The following is an 18708-nucleotide window of genomic DNA, read 5'->3' on the forward strand; positions in this document are numbered from 1 at the left end:
CCTGGGTCTCGGGAGGCTTAGACCCAACCTCGGTTGGAGGTCAGCGCAGACAATTATGCTGGTGCTAATGTAGTGTGTAAGCTCGGTTAAGCACTGGCTTGGCTCTGGTTCAAGTTGCCCGATAAGGTCCATTCTGATCATATTTATTTCTGACTGACTATGTCGAAGTCAATGGTATGTGCTGTTCCTTTGTACATGAATAAATTCGGTTGCATGGCACAATTTCTTCGGTAGTGCTTCTTTTCCGGAGCTTTTTAACCAATCATAACTTTGCCATTTGCGTAATCGGTGCGACCTGCAATAAGAAGCTACTCCATCCTCACACCGATCATGCTTTCGATAACTGCTACATCTAGTCGACTACTATGCACTAGTCCAGTCGTAATCTGCAACCATCCTTCTTGTTGTCCTGTTGATTTAACCTAGGGCATGGGAACCACGTGGCAAATCGCCGAAACTCAAAAATATCATTCAATGATACATCTACACTAAGCTGGTATATAGAAAAATTCAGTGCTACCTGACGTGTCAGCTCTGACGAACACCCATGAACTCTTAATGGATTGATTGACTCACCGTCACATCCTCCCAAGACTCCCAGCCACGTCCCTTAACCTGCTTGAGGTCTTCTTCTGTGATCTCTTTTCCGGTCGAGAAGTACCCAGAATGGATCTTCGCATCGATCTCTACTCGTGAATCTTCCGGAATCATATCTAACCCAATTAGCCACAACTCCTCCTATCAGAAAGAGCAAGCCAACTCACCATCCGGAATAGGAACACGTTCATAAATCGGAATGCCCTGCTCAACAATCGCATCATGCTTCATATTCGACATAGACAGCATGCGATCAATCTTCGTAATGCCCAACCAATGCAGGATATCCGGCATCAAAGCCTGAAATCTCATCTATAACACCATTAGCATCACTATCAACATCTCCCTAAGGAAAAGGAAAAATACTCACATCCTTAGTCCCCGCAATATTCTCCGTCCTCTGAAAATACTTATCGGCAGTATCCCCACCCCTCTTCCTCGAATTATACACCAAATACTTCACCACCTCACCCAGCGCCCTCCCCTCCTTGCGAAAATAAATCACCACTCCACTCCCACCCCCCTGCGCCTCCTTAATCGCCTCCTCAATCCCAAACGTCAAATACGGCCGACACGTACAAATATCCGACTGAAACACATCCGACCCATTACACTCATCATGAATTCGCAGCGCCAGCCGCATCTCCGGATCAGATACCCGCTCTGGAGGCCCAAAGATATAAACCGTCAGTCCGCCGATCGGCGGGAGAAACACCTTCATATCAGGTCTGGTAATCAACTCCGGATAGCTTCCCCCCGTGTGTTCGAACAACGCGCGCCGGAGATCCTTCTCCGATACGCCGAACCGATCAGCCACGCCGGGGAGATACCACACGGGCTCCACGGCTACTTTGGTCACCTTCACGTCCCCACCTTCATTGAGCACGATGTTCCCATCGATAGGGACCCGACCGCGTGAAATCGCATCCGTTATTTCGGAGACACGCATTGTCGCCCTCGTCACGGCAATGGTCGGCCGTACGTCGATCCCCTCCTCCAGATACTTCCCGTAGTGCTTGACGATATCATGACCGAACGGATCCATCGAGACGATCTTGCTCTTGTCGCCCCATGCATCTTGGTAGGGGAAATTGAATGTCGGCTGTGTGTTGAGAAAGTTCGGGCGGAAGTCGGGTTCCAGATCCCCTGAGGCGATGGCGAGCGCGGTGTAGAATGAGTAGCTGCCGCCGTGGGCGCCGATCGCGTTGCGCTTGCTGAGGGTGTTTTTGCTGCGGGAGACGATGACGGGACCGCGGGTCTCTGGGGTTGAGGAGCCCCAGGTGAGGGGGATGGGGTTGGCGACACTTTGGGAGGGGTAGGTTGTTAGCTGTGGTGGTTAGTGAGTTAATGGTGATTTGGGAGGGGGGAGGGGAAGGGACGTACGACAATGCGGTTGCTGTAGGCGTCCGTTTTGGAGGGAGGTTCTTGTGTTGCTGTTGGCATGGTGGGTGGGAGGATGTGATATTGAGATGGATGATAGGGAAATTAAAAGGAGTTAGATGGGATAAAAGGTGTACGAGACGTGATGATGAGAGTTGTTACAGGGGAGTGGTAGGTTTATATGCTTGTAGTGACTTCTGTTCAGATCGCTCTTTAGGGTAGATGTTGTGCTGGAGTGGATGGGCGATAGGGTGCTTCCGCTTCCTGACTATCTGGGGACAATTGGACAGAGCTATCAGCGTCCTCATGATGGAGTAGCTCCGATAGTAGCTTAGATACGATCGATCTCTCGATGATAGACCCTGGGTGCGTCTGATAGCCAATCAGAGTGGCCGATAAGCAGTGGCTGCCGCTTATCTTGTCTAATCTTATCTCTTGTGCTATCTACATCTACCGCAACAGTATGGCTTGTATAGTTACTGGTTAGTAGTTAACGTTGTGCAGTGAGTTGGTTTGAATATTCATATTACAGTAATTGTGTCTAGAAGTAATATACGTAGGGGGAAGTTAGAGGAGATACATGGAGTACACTGGTTACAATACCATAAAATAAGAGGAGAACAGCGTTCTTATTGCACTATCAAGGCTACATCTAGAACAAAGTGCCATCTCCAGAGTTCAAGATCGGGCTCGACTTCGTCTCAGGCCTGTACTTCGCCGCCAACTCCCTGCCCGCCTTCCATGATCCCGCCTCCAACATCTGCGGCAATGACAACTGCACAGCCCCAAACTTGCCGCTCTGCAGAATCCGCTCGTGTAGCTTATCAAGCAACGCAACAGTCATGGCCCGCCACTCTACAATCTCTCCATCTGCAACGGCAAAGCACGGAAGGCTTCCGCCTGAGGTCCGTAGTCCACGCTCTTGCGCCTCGGGCTTAAGTGTCAATACGCCCATGTCTATGAATAATCCTCCGTTACGGTACTCCGGGAGTCCGGTTCCCAGCTCTGCGTTTTGCCATTTTAGGGACAGAAGTCGCTCGAATGGAACTTTGAGAGAGTATGCGAGCCACTGTGTGAGCTTGTGGAAGGGTTGAATACTGTCTGTAGTTGAGGATAGTGATTGCTCTGCGAGCACGGCGAGTGGCCAGGCGTCGCCGATGGGGTAACCGTTCACTTTGGTGCGGTCGGATGGCCAGATGGGAATGAGTGTTTTCTGTAGGACATCCCAAAGAACCAAGTAATCGATGGAGCCTTTGCTCATAGCAAGGAGGTAGTCTGTGGTGTCTCGTTAGTCGCTATGTACTCTAAAGCGCCTATGTTAACTGACCTGCGATTTGCCCTGGACGGCCGGACGGGCCAAAAATCTCAGGGAGGTTTCTCAACGACTCGCCCAGTCGTTGGAGAATTTGGACCCGGGCAGAAGCTCCAAGAAGTGGGTTGCTGGAATCATCGACTTGAAAGCCGCGAAGTAGTGTGTCCACACTGAGGGTCCGCAGGGCCTCTCCTATTGTTCATCGTGAGCAATGACATATCCCTGCCGACACCGCAGACAGCACGTACCATGTACCACATCCTTCCTTTCAGATCCCTTGTTGGCAAAGTCACCGTTCAAGAACATATACAGCGATGCGACCGCAATACCCTCGCTGCGGGTGAAGACGGCCCCGGTCTCTTTCTCCACATAACGCCAAGTATCTCCCGCACCGGCATCGAGAAGCACGGAGACGAAGAATAGATCCAACAGACTTCTGACTTTCTCTTTATCATCATATCCGGATGCGTCCCATCGCTCGATCAGTTTCTGGATTCGAGGTACGCCGCCTACGTCGAAGTGCTGCCAGCGACCGTGGGGAGGGATTTGGTTGTAGCGGTCCGGGCCGAAGTCGCGCTGAGGAGATGGTTAGGATGGTTTATAAATGTATAAGAGGCTATTTACCTGGATTATACCTGCAACGTAGTCTACGGTCGCATCGAGACGCTCAGGGTGGTAGTCGTAGTGGTGCAGCTTTCCTTGTTCAGCGAGGCGGAAGACGATACTCGCTCTCTCGCGTACGGCTTCCAGACGAAGCAAGTGTCTGGTATTGGAGTCCATCGTGTTTCCTTAGCCAGATGATGCAATTTTCTTGCAAATTTTCGAGTGTACTTTGAGAACTTCTCTTCTTGTCTTGATACAAAGAGAAGATAGACGTGTTGTCAACAAAGAATGTTACACTGGATGAGGGGATGAGCACAACAAAGCGGGGAAGGCGCTTATCGCCTCGGCTGATACGGTATCTTATCTGATACCAGCGACGATAACCGCCTAGTGAAGATGGGCGGAACAACTATGAGATCGGAGGATGCCACAGTGATCATATCATTCTGTATCTTAACAAAGTCAACATATTTATAGCAGGGCATATCCACTACATTGCACGTCAAGCATACATTTCCATTCATTTCTCTTCTCGTTACATCAATACAACCTACTGTACCCATCATGACAGTCACACTACCCGCCAATGTTGATCAACCTCAAAATGATACTTTCACATCCCTTCTCTCACAACTCAGGGATCGATCCCTCAAGCCCTCCAAAGTACGCAGCCTAGTGCGCGACATGACAGCAACCATGACAAAGAGCCTGCACGTCGACGTACCCAAAGATGAAACGATAGCTATCATCGTGGTGCTACGCTCCGGTCTCGCTATGTTCGATGGTTTCGTCGACAACATTCCAGAAGATGTGTCGACAACCGTCTATCACATGGGTATATTCAGGGACCAGGCGTCGTTGCAGCCGGTTGAGTACTACAATAAGTTACCCGTGAAGCCGGCGCACATCAAGCAGGCTTATATTTTGGATCCGTTGATTGCCACGGGTGGTACAGCCGCTGCGGTTATTAGTATATTGAAGTGAGTTTCAAGGTTACTGTAATGTTCTGATTAGTCACTAATTATGTCAGGGATTGGGGAATCGAGAAGGTTACATTTCTCTCTATGCTGTCTACACCGGTTGGTCTGGGACATGCAGCTGCCGTGTGGCCCGAGGGTAGCCGATTTGTGGTGGGTGCAATTGATCCTGACGTGGATGCGAAGGGGTATGTTCAGCCTGGAGTTGGGGATATTGGGGATAGGCTCTATGGAACAGCATTTGATTAGAACATTTACGTAATAGAATTGTACAAGATCGTGAAGTTTACATTTACACCTTCGCTCTTGCCAAATAGAATACAATCTATATTCTTTTCTCGCCCTTCGATCGCTTCAGTCAGTTGACCGTATGGAATCAGAATCAAATGTTTGGCATTGCAGACAGTTCTAGACATCCGGAGGTCCTAACACATATTCTATGTCAACTGCTCAAGATCAAGAATAGGCCCAGAAAGCTAGCCTGCTAAACAGCACTATACGTTCAGACACGGCTTAAAATTACAATCTTATCAATAAAGTACTAGCCATTCCCTTATATAAAGCGAAAGAATATTTACAAATCCCCGGGAATCTAAGAACCAACCCGTCACCTGTACACCTCAGTAGACAGCCTAAACCCTATAGCGAGCCCAATTCCACTCCTAATGAGTCGTTCCATAGTACCTGTCACCAAAGTCTCCCAGACCAGGACTAATGTAGCTAAAGTCAAGTCAGCAACCGATTTACTTCAAGTCAAATAAGCACACTTACTTCTGAGCAGTCAATTCCGCATCCACCGCCGCAGCAACAACCTTCAGGCCCGGAAACCTGCCAGAAATAACATCCAGTCCCTTTTGCGACGACACCACATTAACAAGAACAATAGATTCCTCAGGAACACCATTTCTCGTCAAGTTCTCAACAGCTTTGATCACAGATCCGCCTGTCGCAAGCATGGGTTCCAGGAGCAGGACGACTAGATCATTGTTAGTGTGTTCTACTTTCCTGACAACCAATACTTCATCACAAGAAAAGATAAAACATACTATCATCCGTAATCCCCGCCGGCAACTTCGAGTAATAGATCTTGGCGATGCTAGTCTCCTCATCGCGCTGGATGAGCAGCTTACCGAAACTAAGGGGTCCACTGCGCATCCTTATTCAGCACACTTGAACACTCTCCAAATACAGAAAGGAAAACTCACGTCCAAGTATCCCGCAGCGCCTGTTCCATACAGGCACCGGCACGGAGGATACTGACACCGCAAACACCCTTCGTGAACCGGATTCCGGTGTAGGGCTTGTTGATCGGGGTAGTGACAGTGTACTCTTCTGCGGGGACGTGGCCCAATGCTGGACATTTACATAAGCCGTTGTTCCAATGATCAAAAGTTCATTGGATATAGAGTAATACTCACCGGACGTAATCAACCGGCGCACAACCTTCTCCACAGCAGCGGAAAAGTCCCGATCATTGGTATTCACGTCCCGGATAATGGTCATCAAATTAAGTAGAGACCGGTCCTGTTCCAGGACCGTGATGCGGTCCATTTGGGTAGTCCAGGCTGCTGCGCCAGAGGATTCCATGGCGTGGATTTAAGTTTGGACTATTTTTTCGATTGGCCGGAAGTGGGCGGAGTGATGGTTGAGGTGTTGTGATAAATTGTTGATTGAAATGGATAATTTGGGCCACTCGGTGGATAGGACTGACTATATGGTATAGATTGAACGACTTTGGGCTTAGTCTCGACCGGCGCTGATTTAGTCGCGTGCTTTACGCCTATCGTGTGAAAGAAAGGCGGAGTGAAAATTCGGAGGGAAAAAAGCGCGGGGTTTTGCGGTGCGAAAGGACGATAAGATAAGCGGGGTGAGGATCTAATCTAATCTTATCTGGGTTGGGTGTTGGGCCTGGGAGGAGTGCTCCGAAGAGTTCTTGTAACGGTCGCTGTTGTCCAGAAAGAATGATAAAGTGCTGAGTCGCAACTTCTATGATATTACAAGCACTCAACATGGTACCTGAGAGAGTGCAGTCGTAATGGCTACCATATGACTCACCCTACGCTCCGACTCCTAGGTAATTGGAACTTAATATATTTCTGTTGGTAATGAAGATAGTAGGCCTGGAAGAGTATGAAGAGTGGCAGAAGCCATCTATGTGATAGCACGAAGCTTCACTCAAGGAAACATTAGCTTGAAAAAGATCTCAAGTATTGCTCGATGTTCTCGGAATGATCGCAGAGTATCGAATGAAGAGCTGTCTACGCAGGTAATCAATATGCAGCTTCTTGGCAGCTTGTAGCGGTTCTCTACTTCTGCGCATCACTTGAATATCTTCAGATGCCCGTTTAAGCTGAACTGATCGCTGTTGAGAAAATGATGCACTGAAAAGGCTAGAAATCTTCTTAACCGGTATCCCGAGGTAATACCATTCTTGAATTGTGATAAATGGTGGTTCTGCTTAGATGCATAGATTTGAATGGTGAAGAAGTTTTCGTGCTCATGACAGGCATATATCTGAGGCCGAGAGCCTCATGGACCCATTTTGTATATAGAACGACAAGACACGCAACTATACCCAACAGAGCATCACCTGTGCGCTTATCAAGGCTATTTACGTAGCAGCTCGCTTATCAGTAAACATGCGCACAGACCAAGCAGCAACCCCAAGTGTGATAAGACAGCCAGTATCTACCAGATCGCCAGATAATCATCGCCACCATAATCCGATAATCTCTATCTAGTGATTGGATTCCCAGAATCTCCATACGATAACATGCCTCGAGCATCAAGCGCCTCATCTGGTCGCTCTAGATTCACACCGTTCCCCGCCGCCTCGCCCGCTTCTAGCGATGGTACCACAGTGTCGGGGCGCGTGCGCCGGCGGATCTCAGATGTAGGTTGCTCCAGTTCAATACACTGATAAGAGTGGAATAATCCATGCTGATGACATTGTGGAGATAAGACCCGTCGTGATGGGCTAAGTTCCCGATCCAGTCGTGCTGAAACCGTACCGGTTGGAGAAAGTGATGCATCCGACCGGGAGGAACCACTGCCGCGGTCGCAGTCTGGGCCGACTATCACGCATCTTTTTATTAATAATGAATCAGTGATGTCTAGGTCGCAGAACTGGACAACTGTGTTGGATCCGGTATTTGTCTTGATCAACCTCAGTTTATTGCTACTAGTGCTAACGCGATGGACAGGTCTCACAACGCCTACTTTGCAGGGTCCCCGGGAGTACACTTCAGGAAGTACAGCGGGCTGTTGGGGCTGCTGAAGATGCCCAGCCTGGATGGGCTGCTTTGGGGTTTCAAGTGAGGCGTGAGCATCTGCTGAGACTAGTGGATGTACTAAGACAGATGTCTCCTGAAATTGTGAGCAAGCAGCCGCAACAGCTGACTGGCAAAGGAGCTGAACTAACACATCACAGGTGACCTGTTTATCTCGAGAGGTTGGAAAGACCCTAGCCGATGCAGACGCAGAAGTCTTCCGCGGTTTGGACTGCATACATGCTGCATGCTCGATTGGGCCTGAAATGGCCGGCATGTTCTTAGGAGGCGATGCAACGTTGCTGCAAACGTTCTACGAGCCAGTTGTAGGTTGGTACTAACAAGATACGGACAAGCTACTAACAGATTCCCACAGGGCGTCTGTGTGTCAATCACCCCTTTCAGCTTCCCCTTCATGATTCCCTTGTGGTCGCTTCCGTACGCGCTCATCACCGGCAATACAGTTATCCTGAAACCCTCGGAGAAAACACCTACTACGTCTTCATTACTAGCACAGGCATTCGTAAAGACTGGCTTCCCACCTGGAGTCTTCAATGTGCTTCACGGCGGTCCATCGACCGTTCAGATGCTTGTGACTCAACCAACGGTTCAAGCGGTGAGTTTCGTCGGGTCAGAGTCTGCTGCTAGGCAGGTCCATGACTTGGCAAGGGCTGCAGGGAAGCGAATACAAGCAGAGTGTGGTGGCAAGAACCATGGGGTTGTCCTAGAGGATGCCAATATGTCCTCGACGCTGTTTGCGATTGCTGGAAGTGCCTTTGGAGCTGCGGGTCAGCGATGTATGGCCTTAAGCGTAGCAGTGTTTGTTGGTGCGACGAGAGACTGGGTTCCTAGGCTGGTCGAACTGGCACAGTCGATGGTGGTAGGATGTGGAGGGGATCAGGAGTCTAAGATCGGGCCTTTGATCGACAAAACAGCCAAAGCAAAAGTTAGTGAGATGATCCAGCGAGCAGTTGAGGAGAGAGCAACGGTTCTTCTGGACGGTCGGGATATTGAGGTCCCCGGCTATCCGGATGGCAACTTCATGGGCCCAACCATACTCGGGGACGTGCAGACGTACATGGAATGTTATCAGGCGGAAATATTTGGACCGGTACTCATCTGCATGGAGGTGGACACCCTCGAGGAAGCGATCGATTTGATTAATCAGAATAAATGTCAGTCTCCGATCATTCTGTGAATGAGGACATGGATTGCTGATCCGATCATAGATGGTAACGGATGCTCCATATTTACCACCAGTGGAAAGCATGCAAATACGTTCCAACGCGGCGTCAATGTTGGACAAATTGGTGTCAACATCCCGTTGATCGGTATGGCTGTCCCTACTTCCGTGGCGCAACCAATCCCTGACAGTACAACAGCGCCATATGGAACCGCGGTCCGAACGAGCAACAAAGATTCTTTTCTGGGTGGTGAGTATCCAGGCACGCTGATGGGAGAAACTCTAACCTGTCCAGACCGGCATTCCCCTGGAAAGACATATTGGCCATTCTTCACAACAACAAAGACGGTGTCATCGCGATGGGATCAGTGAGCGCTGAGGAGTGCTCTCGGTATGCAGCAGATGAAAAGGGTTGGTCGGGGAGATCGGGTATGAGTCGCTTTTCCACCGTGAGGTGGAATGCAATGCGAAATGGAACGCATTGGCATCCTGCTCGTCAATGAACTTATCGAGGTCTGATTGGATGCATTACGGTCGTGGTAGAGGAGTATAAATGTCGATGAGCCGAGGCGCGGACTATGCTACTTGTCGAGGTGTGTGCCGGATGACAGGCCGACCGATGAACGATAAACAACAGGTCCGACCGGTAGGTAGATTCAACACTGCTGGGAAATGAGCCCTGAGGAATATTAATCTAACTGTACTTGAAAGTTGAAGACACTTCTCACCCTCTCCAACATTGCACCGTACTAGAAAGAGTATGAGTCACGTAGTTTCCTCGCCGTAATCGAAAAAAATTCAGTTACATAAAGTGCGTTATGCAAGATCACATACGGGAGATCTTCGCTACATCAAACTCGTCCAGCTCGTGGCCATTGAGGCTTGGGATGACTGCTCAGGGTCACAAAACACCAACTTGGTATCACCTAACGAGCAAACAGATACGTGCTCGGCTCTACATCTGGCTGCTAGAGCTGTCGATGAACTTTCCGACCTGGAAGACAGGCCCTGTCGACATCTGGACGACGCGCGATGACACCTCACGAAGGACCATGATAGCCTTGCGGCAACACGAGTAGATGGGCTAGGCTGGGTCCGAACCGATCCGACTATAACCCCTTTTGGATCTAAATTGGATGCCAAATTCTCCAGCCGATGAAAACTCTAAAGATCAGCAGTACTAGTACGCATAGTCGGTAAACTGTAAGACGCCTCCAAGGCTAATTGGAAAAGTCATTGCTGCTGTCAGTTCGGCAGATAGCTCCCTCGTGATCTATGCCTATAGCTGTCACGAGCTCATGGGCGATTGCCGACATTGCTCCACTATGGAGTACCCCTGACAGAACCTAATCATGATCCAGAAGTCGAGATGTCTGGTCCCGGTACATCCGCTGCGGACGGGATGTGGATCTTGCCTGAAGATCGCTAGACAGTACCAACTGCACGGAGAATATTATGAGGGCTAGTTCCCACTTGCTGCCCTTAGTGTCAGTTGTCCTTATCTGGAGATTTTTATTTTGGTCCGTGAATTATTTCCGACTTTGGTTGGGATCCATTTGCCCTGGTCCCGTCACCCGCAAACAGCTTCAATCCATGTCTGCTCGAATGTGAGACCCCGTTCCCGTCCCCTAGAGTTCAATGGCGTCTTCAGGATGATTAGTCAAGCAGGTGTTCTCTTCTATCCGATTTTGCCCGGATCGCAGCCGCAATAACGAGGTAGCATCTAGCTAATTGATTAACTCTTTTGCTTGACGTCAGCGTAAGCAGGCCCAATAAGGAAGGGTACCCGACCCGAGTGAGTCAGGTGCGCGTCATGCGTCAGCACAACTCCAAACCAACTACATCTCATTATCGACAACAAGTTGCCAGGCTTCTTATAAAAGGTAGTGAGAAGAAGTATCTCCCCTTGTTCCCGCTTGTTAACTAGAGTATCATACTACTCTTCCTAACCATCCATCATGCCCACTCTTAGCCAGGTTCGTCAGTCCAACACAGCTCTGGGCGCTCAACGCCAAAAGATGGTCGCGGTCTTCGTTGGAGGCACCAGTGGCATAGGAGAGGCAACAGCCAAGCAGATGGCGCTCGCTGTGAAACAACCAACCATCCACTTGGTTGGCCGGAATCCCGCATCCGGTTCCAGAGTCCTAGAGGAGCTCCGGGCTTCCAATCCAAACGGATCATTTCACTTCATTCAATCGGATGTCTCACTTCTGCGCAGTGTTGACAAGGCCTGTGCGGAAATTACCGACAAGGAAAAGCAAATCGATCTCCTCTTCATGTCCACCGGCCACCTCTCTCTTTCGAAAAAGGGTAAGTAGCAGAAATAACCTCATCCTGGTCAGTCGGGACGGCTACAAACGCTACTCCGACAACCCCAACACCCCTGTACCCTACTAGTGCTGACAGCGGGGACCCACACACAGAAACCGATGAAGGACTAGACGACAACCATGCCCTTCGTTACTACTCCCGAATGCGCTTCGTGCAGAACCTGATGCCTCTGCTCAGTGCCTCCCCCGGTCCAGCCAGGGTCGTATCCATCCTAGCAGGCGGCCAAGAAGGCACCATCGAAGAAGACAATTTCGACCTGACAAAGTCATGGACCTTTTCGAAATCAAACACATACGCCGCCACACTAAACTCCTTAGCGATAGAGCATCTAGCCACCGCCCATCCGACCGTAAGCTTTCTACACGTCTTTCCGGGAATTGTACGGACTCCGTTGATGAACGCCACCTTCGGAAACTTTGGCGGGGCTATCCTAAGCTTTCTTTCTCGTCCGATTTCCATCACGCCGGAGGAGAGTGGTGAGCGTAATCTGTTTCTCTCGACGTCGGCAGCTTATCCTCCCGCCACGCCCAAAGATCCCTCACATCTGGGGGTTCCCTTGGTCAGTGGGGTGGACACAGCACCTGCGTCAACTGGCAAAATTGGAGGAGGCTCCTATATTCTCAAATACGATGGGAGCAATGCAACTCGCGAGAAACTGATGGCTGATTATCGAGCCCGGAGTTTCCCTGGTAAGGTTTGGGATCATACACTGGAGACTTTCAAGCGGGTGCTACGGTCGGACTGATTATGACGGCTTTCATGCGGTTTTTTTTCTTTTCTTTTTCTTTTTTTTTTTTTTTTTTTCTTCCTCCCTTTACTTTCCCTAATTTTGCGTCGTCATGGACGGTGTTTAACTTTACATAACCGAGTTTGCCGTCGGATAGGCCAACGCCCATGTTCGTAACCTCATCTACCCAAAATTGAAGTTCGTACTTTGTCTATAAGCTACGTTCAGGACTCTGACCCGATGATGGAAATAGTAGCAGAGGGTCACACGGTCGGATATGGCTTTCCGAACGGGCAACAATTGAGCCGGCTCAATAACAGATGAAAGAAAGAAACATTATAGCAAGACGCAGCCGAACTATAAATAGAATATTTATGTTTGAACAATCAACCAAGGGTATACGGAGGAGAATAAAGAACAGGCCACTAAAGAGAGGGGAACGAGGGCTCCTGGATGATTTAACCACTCTCTTTCCACTCCTAACTAGGCCGACCGATGTAGTTGTCGTACATTTAGTGAACTTAGAAAGGAAAGTTAGGTAACGTGTTGTAATATATGCGTAGTATGGCAATTTCCAGATGACAATATCACAGTGATAAGCAGAGGAAAAGGGGGGAAAGACAGGAAGAACAGAAGGAACAAAATGCGGAGAAGGAAAATAAAAAAAGTTAAGGTAAAATTTCCAATCTAGATGTAAGTGCCAAAGAAAAGAGTTTGGTCCTTGGTTCACTCGTCCACCTTGGAGTTTGAATCGCTGCCATCATGATCATGATCATCATCATCATCATCATCATCATCATCATCATCATCCCCAAACGAAGGGTCCTTCTCACAGGCGTTTTGACAGATAAACCGGCCACCGCACGGGCAAGCCCGAGGTCCGTCTGCAGCAAATACAATGTGGGCAAAATAAATCGCTGGATAGAGAATGGTGTCGCCCTCCTCAGCCTTGGGAACCTTTTTATCCAGTCGCTGTTGTAAATCCTCTTCACTGTCATTCCTATGAGAATATCGGATTTCACCTCGGAGTTGCTTCAACTCATCGATATCGTCCGAGGTCACCAGATAGCGACCTGAGACAAGAGGAAGGCTCAGTAGCACTGGGCCAGGCCATTCGTCAGGATAGATTTCATCGGAAAACCCTCGTTTCCGGACTCTCGCTCTGCGATGCAACAAGGGCCCACACCGCCTCACATCAAGCTCAAACTCAAATTCTGTGTCTAGAGTCCCCAGGTAAACGGAAATTTCAATTGCAGACCGGTAGACTTCGACGAGCCTTTCGTATCGTCGCGCAACATCATCTGGACCGGTTGTATCCTTCAATAACACCTGCAATGATTTACACTCCGTAAGCATACCTGTAGCGAGTCGACGAGCGAGCGAATCCTGCGCCTCGCCAGTTCGGTATGCAACCACCCAGTCATTTGTATGTTTGGGGTGGACTTGGTTCAGGAGCTGGGTTGTCGTTTTCCGCCAGTCGGATGCTCTGACTGGGTCAACTGCGGCATAGACAAAAGATTTAGTCCACCAAATAATGGAGTTCAATTATAAAGAGATGCGATAGTTTGTGGCACTTACCTTTGGCTAGCTTTTTCCAAAGTCCCCAAAGTTCCTGCCCAAATAATGGTGGCTCCATGCTTGATTGACCACCAGTGTTCTCTCTACTGCCCTCAATATAGACAAAAGGATTAACGATCACATTCTCAAACAGGTGCTTCATTAATACCGCTTCCGGCAGCCGAAACCAGAAGTTATGACGGCCAGACGTGCCAAGTCTCGCCTCAATTGATTTCCAGTCCTTGTACAGACAAAAGTCACCAAGGCTGTCCAGAATTATCTGCAGGTCGTCTGTAGACAATACATCCCTAAGCTTTGCTTCTCTGTAGCAGTAAATGCCTATCCAATTTGAAGCAGCCATACCCAGAGCATGAAATAAATCCTTCGTAGTCTTAGAGTCTTCATGCCATTCACCCTGATGGGTTAAAGATTTTGGACGTTTCCAAACAATGGGTTGTCCAGAGCGTCTTTCATCTGGTAACTTCGGCAACCCATGTCCATCATGAGCCACGTCAGGTTGCTCAACCTCTGTAAAGGCTCTAACATTAGGTGATGCATTAAGTTCACAATCCGGGCTACTGTCTATCTGGGTTTTTGTTGATGTCTGGGCCCCTGGCGATGCTCTAGGCTCAGAAGCTGAGCTAGTGTCAATTTTGGTTTTGGTTTTGGTCGATGTCTGGATCTCTGGTGACACTGTCGGTTCAGCAGCTGAACTAGCGTCAAGCTTATCCTCTGTCGATCCTTGGACCTCAGGTGATGCCTTGGGTCCCGAAGCTGACTTAGAGTGAGTACTTTGAGGGACATTTGGCTTGCTCGCTTTCGCTCCGGTCGCATCGTGTTTGTCTAGGAACCTGGGAGAGCGCCTTTTCTGTATAATACAGGCAAATTAATTAGCCTTTTTCAGAAGCTCCCTAACCGTCATGAAGTCAGACGTTATCGCATGTGTCCCAAACTGTCTTCCTGGTGTAAAGAAGGCCCACTGTTGCAATTACACGCAATGTGCACAAGGCGCCGGTCATTCGGAGAAGGGAAGAGACGGGAAAATTCAATGCTCGCTTGTATCTTACCTGAGGATACTGACCAGTATCTCTTGCTTTGCTTTTGCCCATGATGGATTCCGCTGTAAATCAGGTTACTGGACGCTATCGACTGTCTACCCAAGTGCCACAGTTCCGATCGATGTTTTGAGGAAGATACGATGCAAAAAAGATGAAAGCTCTTTTTCGGTATTTATGTACAGTGGCCAGTGCAGTAAGATTACTTAGAACATCGGCGGGTTTCCAATGCTCGAGACAATGCGGATGGCACATACGCATATGGTCTTGACCCACATCGTGAAGTATGCAATAATGAATGAAGTCAGAACTAAAGAAGAATGGATAAAAATAGGCTGGGGAATGGGTCTCTTAGTTTGGGTACTAAGGTTTTGAACGAACCTTGAACCGCAGAAGGTTAAAAGCCATCATCAGGGGGAAGGTGGCAACCGTATCCACCAACTACCTTTATTCTCAATAGTCAGGTGAGTATCGTAGCGGTCCAGGCCCATAATCTGGGCGCATGCCTGTCTTTTGCGTCAATATACAGCTACTCATCTGTCTCACTTATGAAGCCCGTGGCCCAATCTAGGGCTCATCACGATGGAACAAGAAATAGTATATCATGTCCAATTTCTCTAAGGTTGCTGACTCTGCTCCATATCCAGCACCTCTTTGTTCCTTCATTGTGCTGTTCTTTGCCTTTCTACCTACCCGTTCTACTGGTCTAAACAAACATCATCCTCGGCCAAGTATCACCCTGACCACACACAATCAACCATGGAGGAACGTATTCGGAATAATATAGTCGTATCTGTGGATTGCGGAACGACCCATTCGGGTAAGATCCCTAGAAATCCGCGGTTGCTCGAGCCTAGCTCGGTCAAAGGCATTGACCAGTTGGAGCAGGTGTTTCGTGGATGCACCCCGAAGCCGAGGACGACGTGCAATCCGTCGACAAGTGGCCCGGACGCCCTCCAGCAGACACTCTCACCCGGGTACCGACCCGCATTGCCTACCAGGACGAGAATGACTCACTTGACAAAACGAAGGCATGGGGCTACGAAGTAGGCGCAGAGCATGTAGCAGCTTCCTGGACAAAGCTGCTGTTGGAGCCTGGAGTTGAGGAGGAGATCGTTGAGAACAGCGACAACAAGGGGTGGGTAGCGTCGGTGGGAATTTTTACCCGGCCTGGAGGTAGAGACCCGACCCGAATCATCCAAGACTTCCTGCAATTGCTCAGGAAGCACGCGGAGGCTCAGATCAGGAAAAAATACAAAGAACTGGGCTATGCCATATTGCCCTTTGTCTACGTTTACACAGTCCCAGCCACGTGGTCGGACACGGCCATCACCGCTTTGAAGCAAGCTGCTAGTAAAGCAGGGTGTCGCGGAATTGGTGGGAGTATCTATCCTCTTATCATTTCAGAGCCAGAAGCGGCTCTCACGACCATGATCAATGACCCGAGAAGTGGGATTAAGGTATGTCTTCTATGCCGCTATTGTCCCCGCCTTTGGAGGTACTGAAAGTGTTGACTTTGGTAATACTAGGCAGGAGATGGAGTTGCTATCTGCGACTGTGGCGGCGGGACCTTGGTAAGACCCTTCTCAGCGTTTGAACAGTATGCTAGACACCTGGCTTACCCCTTCCAGGACATTGGCGTGTATTTGGTGCATCAGAGATCAATTGGTGCCTTTACAAAAATAGTGTCCCATACCGGTACGTTTGGTCTTCTCTGTATAGCCAATGACACCGAGCAACTTCTGATCCCAATCAGACTTCCATGGCGGAAGTATGGAGATTGACCGGGATTTCTACACTGCTGCGTCGAAAGGTCTCATCAGAAGGTTCAGCCAGTTGAAGCGCTCCGAAACTTCACCTACCAGCACTCTCATGATAGGTTTCGAGAACGCCAAGCGTGAATTTGAAGGCACAGTCGGGCCAGACCTCCAAGAACTTACATACACAAGGAGAGGGAATGTGTATTCATTCAAGTTCACAAGGTCAGTCTGCTCTCAATTGCTTTCGTCATGCTTCGTGTTGGTGATATCATCTAATCTAGCAGCAACAGTGTTGATATGCTGAGACTTCAGGCTCCTGTGGTCACCAAAATCTGCTCTGTCTTGGAAGACATCATATCCCAGGGGCATCGTAAATCCGGGGCACCGATTGTGAAGGTTAGTGAATATCCCATCGTCAACTTTCTACACAAATGCTGACAATCACTCAGCACATTTACGTTTCCGGCGCAATGGCGCGGTCAATCTATCTACGTAGCGCAATTGATAAACTGTTCGCGGAGTCGCAAATAGAGACCCACTATCCGAGTTCTCCGTAAGTCCTCACTACTCACTTTTCTTTTGCCAACAAGTAATACTGAAATATATAGGCAAAATGCGGTAGCCGAGGGTGCTGCCCTTTGGGGATACAACCGCCTCCGCTTGGTGGAACACTTACAAAAACGAAACCCCTCCTCTTCCTGACGGTGCCATGGACCTCGATGACGACAATCACCCTTTTACCTGGGTCCTCAGAAAGGTAAGCTCATCGCAAGTGCACAATTATGCGAACGCTATTTGACGGATGAACAATTTGTCCACAGAATACACCGTATCCATTCGGTGAACCAATCGGTGAGAAGCAAAGAACTGTATTTCCCTGCCGAGTGTCACAAGATCTTCCCTTCTCAGTCATCAAGATATATGACTCGGATAAGAGCAATCCTCCACAAAGCACTGATCCAAAAAAGGGTTCGTATTACCTTTCAAGCTTCACAGTCTTCTTGTCTCCCACGCGAAGAATTCTTCTGAACAATGATTAGGTGTCCGGAACATCGGCCGTTTACTCTGCGACTTTACTGAAGCGCTAAGAACGAGTAAAGTGAGTATTGGTGAGATTGTTCAGATCGAGGTTAGCTTCATTATAAAGGATGGTATGATACATGTGAAGGCAGAATCCCGTGGCGTCCTCTTTGGAGAAATGGAACTCAAATGCTTCTACTGACGGAAAGGAGGGTGGTTGTTTTTTGTGCAGGGCATGGCATCAATCAGAAAAATTGGAGAGTTCTAACCTTTTCGGGCGCACATTCATCCCTTGACGAGCTCTTTCTCTGCTCCTATGTTTCTTATGGATGAAAGTTTGTCTTCATTTCCGCCACTTCCTTGTTGCTTTGTGTAATTTTCTTTGTATGGAACCGATGGTGGATGGCATTTCTTTCTCCAAGTCTCGTGGTTTTGAACTGTTCGGGTCTTTTCTTATCACTAATGTTTCATACATCCCCTACTCTTACTCAGAATGAATTTGATACTTCGGCTGTTCACTTATGCAAGGTCAATTTGAAACGAATCGCAGTACCCCATGTTCACATTGTCTGTAAGAAGATGGAATTAATTAAGCATCCAGTCAGCTGGTAAGGCATGTGATGATTCTGGAGTACACAAACAACATCCTGGAGAGAGGGTTTACGGGTGGTAAGCTGCTGTACGATTTTCGCTCGAATGAATTACCACTTCCTTTATCTCCAGACTATCACTGTATCTTTCCTGTGAGCAGATACACTGATATTCAACAGTAACTTATCTGCAAGATGATTCTCAAGTCAACAACTAGGTAACCACTAGATCTTACTTACCATTTAAGATAGATTGTTCGCAGATATGTTTCGGGACGCGGTATTGATGAAGCAGGACCAAATAGACACCAGTCCAGTGATGTAATCTATCACATACTGAAGCGGTT

At 48.7% G+C, this 18708-nt stretch overlaps 8 protein-coding genes across 8 annotated transcripts; 4 read left to right on the top strand and 4 right to left on the bottom strand.

The window, feature by feature from the left end:
* Positions 1 to 471: 471 nt before the first annotated feature.
* BO85DRAFT_512016 (GTP cyclohydrolase II) lies at positions 472 to 2040 on the bottom strand (the record flags this gene model as incomplete). The annotated part of the gene is made up of 5 exons (XM_025664631.1): positions 472 to 483; positions 577 to 713; positions 765 to 909; positions 968 to 1924; positions 1981 to 2040. 5 exons carry the CDS (start codon positions 2038 to 2040, stop codon positions 472 to 474), a joined length of 1311 nt encoding a protein of 436 aa, XP_025517212.1.
* Positions 2041 to 2588: 548 nt separating this feature from the next.
* Positions 2589 to 4164, bottom strand: BO85DRAFT_418596 (URC4/urg3 family protein). The gene is made up of 4 exons (XM_025657827.1): positions 3914 to 4164; positions 3538 to 3865; positions 3305 to 3481; positions 2589 to 3252 (listed from the first exon to the last, which is right to left on the bottom strand). Exons 1-4 carry the CDS (start codon positions 4067 to 4069, stop codon positions 2630 to 2632), a joined length of 1284 nt encoding a protein of 427 aa, XP_025517213.1. The 5' UTR covers positions 4070 to 4164; the 3' UTR covers positions 2589 to 2629.
* A 158-nt stretch (positions 4165 to 4322) lies between these two features.
* Positions 4323 to 5118, top strand: BO85DRAFT_394962 (phosphoribosyl transferase; the record flags this gene model as incomplete). Its single annotated transcript, XM_025656937.1, has 2 exons — positions 4323 to 4872; positions 4923 to 5118. The coding sequence occupies exons 1-2, from the start codon at positions 4457 to 4459 to the stop codon at positions 5116 to 5118; spliced, it is 612 nt and encodes a 203-aa protein (XP_025517214.1). The 5' UTR covers positions 4323 to 4456.
* A 295-nt stretch (positions 5119 to 5413) lies between these two features.
* On the bottom strand, positions 5414 to 6650 carry BO85DRAFT_448238 (uracil phosphoribosyltransferase). Its single transcript, XM_025659888.1, has 5 exons — positions 6288 to 6650; positions 6075 to 6222; positions 5916 to 6016; positions 5641 to 5845; positions 5414 to 5589 (listed from the first exon to the last, which is right to left on the bottom strand). Exons 1-5 carry the CDS (start codon positions 6454 to 6456, stop codon positions 5532 to 5534), a joined length of 681 nt encoding a protein of 226 aa, XP_025517215.1. The 5' UTR covers positions 6457 to 6650; the 3' UTR covers positions 5414 to 5531.
* A 992-nt stretch (positions 6651 to 7642) lies between these two features.
* On the top strand, positions 7643 to 10006 carry BO85DRAFT_519088 (methylmalonate-semialdehyde dehydrogenase; the record flags this gene model as incomplete). The annotated part of the gene is made up of 8 exons (XM_025665016.1): positions 7643 to 7762; positions 7832 to 8017; positions 8073 to 8243; positions 8300 to 8464; positions 8515 to 9313; positions 9368 to 9469; positions 9521 to 9571; positions 9617 to 10006. The coding sequence occupies 8 exons, from the start codon at positions 7643 to 7645 to the stop codon at positions 9691 to 9693; spliced, it is 1671 nt and encodes a 556-aa protein (XP_025517216.1). The 3' UTR covers positions 9694 to 10006.
* Positions 10007 to 11079: 1073 nt separating this feature from the next.
* On the top strand, positions 11080 to 12456 carry BO85DRAFT_519089 (short-chain dehydrogenases/reductase). Its single transcript, XM_025665017.1, has 2 exons — positions 11080 to 11631; positions 11745 to 12456. The coding sequence occupies exons 1-2, from the start codon at positions 11280 to 11282 to the stop codon at positions 12395 to 12397; spliced, it is 1005 nt and encodes a 334-aa protein (XP_025517217.1). The 5' UTR covers positions 11080 to 11279; the 3' UTR covers positions 12398 to 12456.
* Positions 12457 to 13105: 649 nt separating this feature from the next.
* Positions 13106 to 15045, bottom strand: BO85DRAFT_512025 (uncharacterized protein; the record flags this gene model as incomplete). The annotated part of the gene is made up of 4 exons (XM_025664632.1): positions 13106 to 13680; positions 13738 to 13878; positions 13958 to 14804; positions 15004 to 15045. The coding sequence occupies 4 exons, from the start codon at positions 15043 to 15045 to the stop codon at positions 13106 to 13108; spliced, it is 1605 nt and encodes a 534-aa protein (XP_025517218.1).
* Positions 15046 to 15750: 705 nt separating this feature from the next.
* On the top strand, positions 15751 to 18131 carry BO85DRAFT_467954 (Hsp70 family protein; the record flags this gene model as incomplete). The annotated part of the gene is made up of 10 exons (XM_025662222.1): positions 15751 to 15811; positions 15880 to 16451; positions 16521 to 16565; positions 16678 to 16693; positions 16748 to 16973; positions 17042 to 17147; positions 17201 to 17304; positions 17360 to 17414; positions 17573 to 17720; positions 17792 to 18131. The coding sequence occupies 10 exons, from the start codon at positions 15751 to 15753 to the stop codon at positions 17971 to 17973; spliced, it is 1515 nt and encodes a 504-aa protein (XP_025517219.1). The 3' UTR covers positions 17974 to 18131.
* Between the last annotated feature and the right edge of the window lie 577 nt (positions 18132 to 18708).

The sequence above is a fragment of the Aspergillus piperis genome, assembly GCF_003184755.1.
Source record: "Aspergillus piperis CBS 112811 unplaced genomic scaffold BO85scaffold_6, whole genome shotgun sequence".
Lineage (NCBI taxonomy): Eukaryota > Fungi > Ascomycota > Eurotiomycetes > Eurotiales > Aspergillaceae > Aspergillus > Aspergillus piperis.